Source organism: Penaeus japonicus, unplaced genomic scaffold (genome assembly GCF_977035675.1).
Source record: "Penaeus japonicus unplaced genomic scaffold, GWHDUDI00000001_assembly GWHDUDI00000013, whole genome shotgun sequence".
NCBI lineage: Eukaryota > Metazoa > Arthropoda > Malacostraca > Decapoda > Penaeidae > Penaeus > Penaeus japonicus.
This window is the reverse complement of record NW_028234415.1, coordinates 34297730-34300229: the sequence shown is the minus strand read 5'-3', so window position 1 is coordinate 34300229 and position 2500 is coordinate 34297730. Positions and strand designations below refer to the sequence as shown.

The following is a 2500-nucleotide window of genomic DNA, read 5'->3' as shown; positions in this document are numbered from 1 at the left end:
ACCCCCCAACCCACCCTAACCCACCCTCACAACCCCCCAACCCACCCCTAACCCACCCCCACAAACTCACCCTAACCTAACCTAACCCCCCAACCCACCCTAACCCACCCCCACTAACCCCCCAACCCACCCCCAGGTCCCAGCCCGGATGTGCAGCTCGTCCGTCTCGTCCGCCGCCTCCGCCGACTCCACCACGGGCTCGCGATGGTCCTTGTGCGAAACCAACGGCAAGGCCCACCAACCCACCGCCTCGACCAACCCACGATTGTCCAACCAGCAACCCAAACCCGCCCACAGCTGCTGGTTCGGCGCCTGCAAGTCCTCGGCGGGCGGGGTGGGCGTGAACGTGGGCGGTGGCCAGGGGTCGCCTAAGAAGAACTGCCAGCCGCCCAAGACCAAGCTGAGGTTTGCGCTCGCGAAGGAAAGGAAGGCTTCCACCACTCTAGGTGGGTTGGTGGGTGGCTGGGGGGGGTTGATAGGTGGGTGGCTGGGGGGGGTTGATAGGTGGGTGGCTGGGGGGGGTTGATAGGTGGGTGGGTTGATAGGTGGGTTGATAGGTGGGTGGTGGGTGAGGTGATAGGTGGACGGGTGGGTGAGGTGGTAGGTGGGTAGATGGGTGGGTTGATGGGTGAGTTGGTGGGTAAATTGATGGGTTGATGGGTGAGTTGGTGGGTAAATTGATGGGTTGATGGATAAATGGGTGGGTTGATCGATAGATGGATGGGTTGATGAATAGATGGATAGGTAGAAGGGTAGATAGATGGCAGATTGTTGGATAGATGGGTAGATTGGTAGGTAAATGGATGGGTAGATGGTTTACTAGATGGATAGATAAGTAGAAACGGTGGGCTTTGGTAGTTTAATAATTAGAAGGATAGACTGGTAGATAAATAGGTTGATCAAGTAGATAGAGAAACAATAGGATATACACACACACAAACACACACGCACACACACACACACATGTATATATATATATATATATATATATATATATATAATATATATATATATATATATATATATATATATATATATATACGTATGTATGCATTTATGTATACAATGGCTTCAAATTAAAGCAATAGTGAATATCATAATGACAAAAAAAACAAAGTGAGAATTTCGTAAATGATAACTGAACCTATCAACCTTATGGTAGCACTGTAACACTGTCATCATCATAGAAAAATTTAGCGAGACGTGAACAATCTTGGTTAAGATAAGAGAAAGAAAAATATTATTCACAGAAGCTCCCCTGGGAAACGAGGTCATTTCAGGTCATGTTTAGGTTATAAAAGTCAAGGCTTTAGATGTCTTTGAAGATTGTTGATAAGGTTGAAAATGAAGTCTCCTAGCATGATGGTTTAGGTCGTATGACAGTGTAGTAAAGGGTATCGTAATATATTGTTATTTTATATTGTGTCATTTGTATGATTATCTATTGGTGTAATTATTTAATTATTGTGTTATGGTATGGTGGTTTATGGTGATATATTTATAGGTTTATAGATAGAGTGATAAGAATTTAGATAATGGAGAAATAGAGAAAAGTGATGGAATATTAGTGAAATTGAATAATTATTATCTTTTTTTTCTTTTTCTTTTCTTGTCTTCGCCTTTTATCCCCTTTGTCCTCTCACTACCTCCCAACCTCTCACATCTTTTATATCCCTCATACCCTCTCCCCCCTCCTCTCCATACCCACCCCACAACCCCTCCCCGCTCCCCCCATACCCATCCCCCACATCACGCCCCTCCCTCTCCCCTTCCCCCCCTCACACCCACACCCCTCCCCCTCCCCTTCCCCCCTACCTACCTACCTACCCACCCACCTACCTACCACCCCCACCCGTCCACCCACCCGCCCCCACCCCACAGGCATCATCATGAGCGCCTTCGTGGTGTGCTGGCTGCCCTTCTTCGTGCTGGCCCTGGTGCGGCCCTTCAAGCTGTCCGCGGCCATTCCCAACTGGATCTCGTCGCTGTTCCTGTGGCTCGGCTACGCCAACTCTCTCCTCAACCCGATCATCTACGCCACTCTCAACAAGGATTTCAGGAAGCCGTTCCAGGTGGGTTCGTCTTCCTTTTTTTTTTTTTTTTTTTTTTTTTTTGAGGGGGGAGGGTGGAGAGGGTTTTTTTTAGTGGTTCTAGTTAGGTGTTTTTTTTTTTTTTTTTTTATTATTATTTTTTAATGGGGGGGGGGTAGGGGGGTAATTTTTGGGAGGGTATATTAATTAAGAAGCCGTTTCAGGTTTGCCTTTTTTTTGGGGGGGGGGGGGAGTCGGGGGTGTGAGGGACGTTTCTAGGTTGGGATATTTTGGGGGTGGAGGGGAAGGGGGGGATATATCAGGAAGCCGTTTCAGGTAAACAGCAGCTTTCTTTTTGACGTTTCTGAGCTCGGGGTATGTTTTTTTTTTTTTTTTTTTTTTTTTGGGGGGGGGGGGGGTGTTGAAGGGGTATGCTAGAATGCCGTTTTAGGTCTGCAGATTTTTTTCTT

General features: G+C 47.2%; 1 protein-coding gene across 1 annotated transcript in view; it reads left to right on the top strand.

Moving 5' to 3' along the window:
- LOC122249550 (5-hydroxytryptamine receptor 1) overlaps positions 1-2500 on the top strand; it is a 479140-nt gene that overhangs the window by 464863 nt on the left and 11777 nt on the right. Inside the window, exons 10-11 of the mRNA XM_086543472.1 lie at positions 278-446; positions 1882-2072. Coding sequence (XP_086399598.1) covers positions 278-446; positions 1882-2072 — 360 coding nt within the window. The remainder of the gene's footprint in view (positions 1-277; positions 447-1881; positions 2073-2500) is intronic.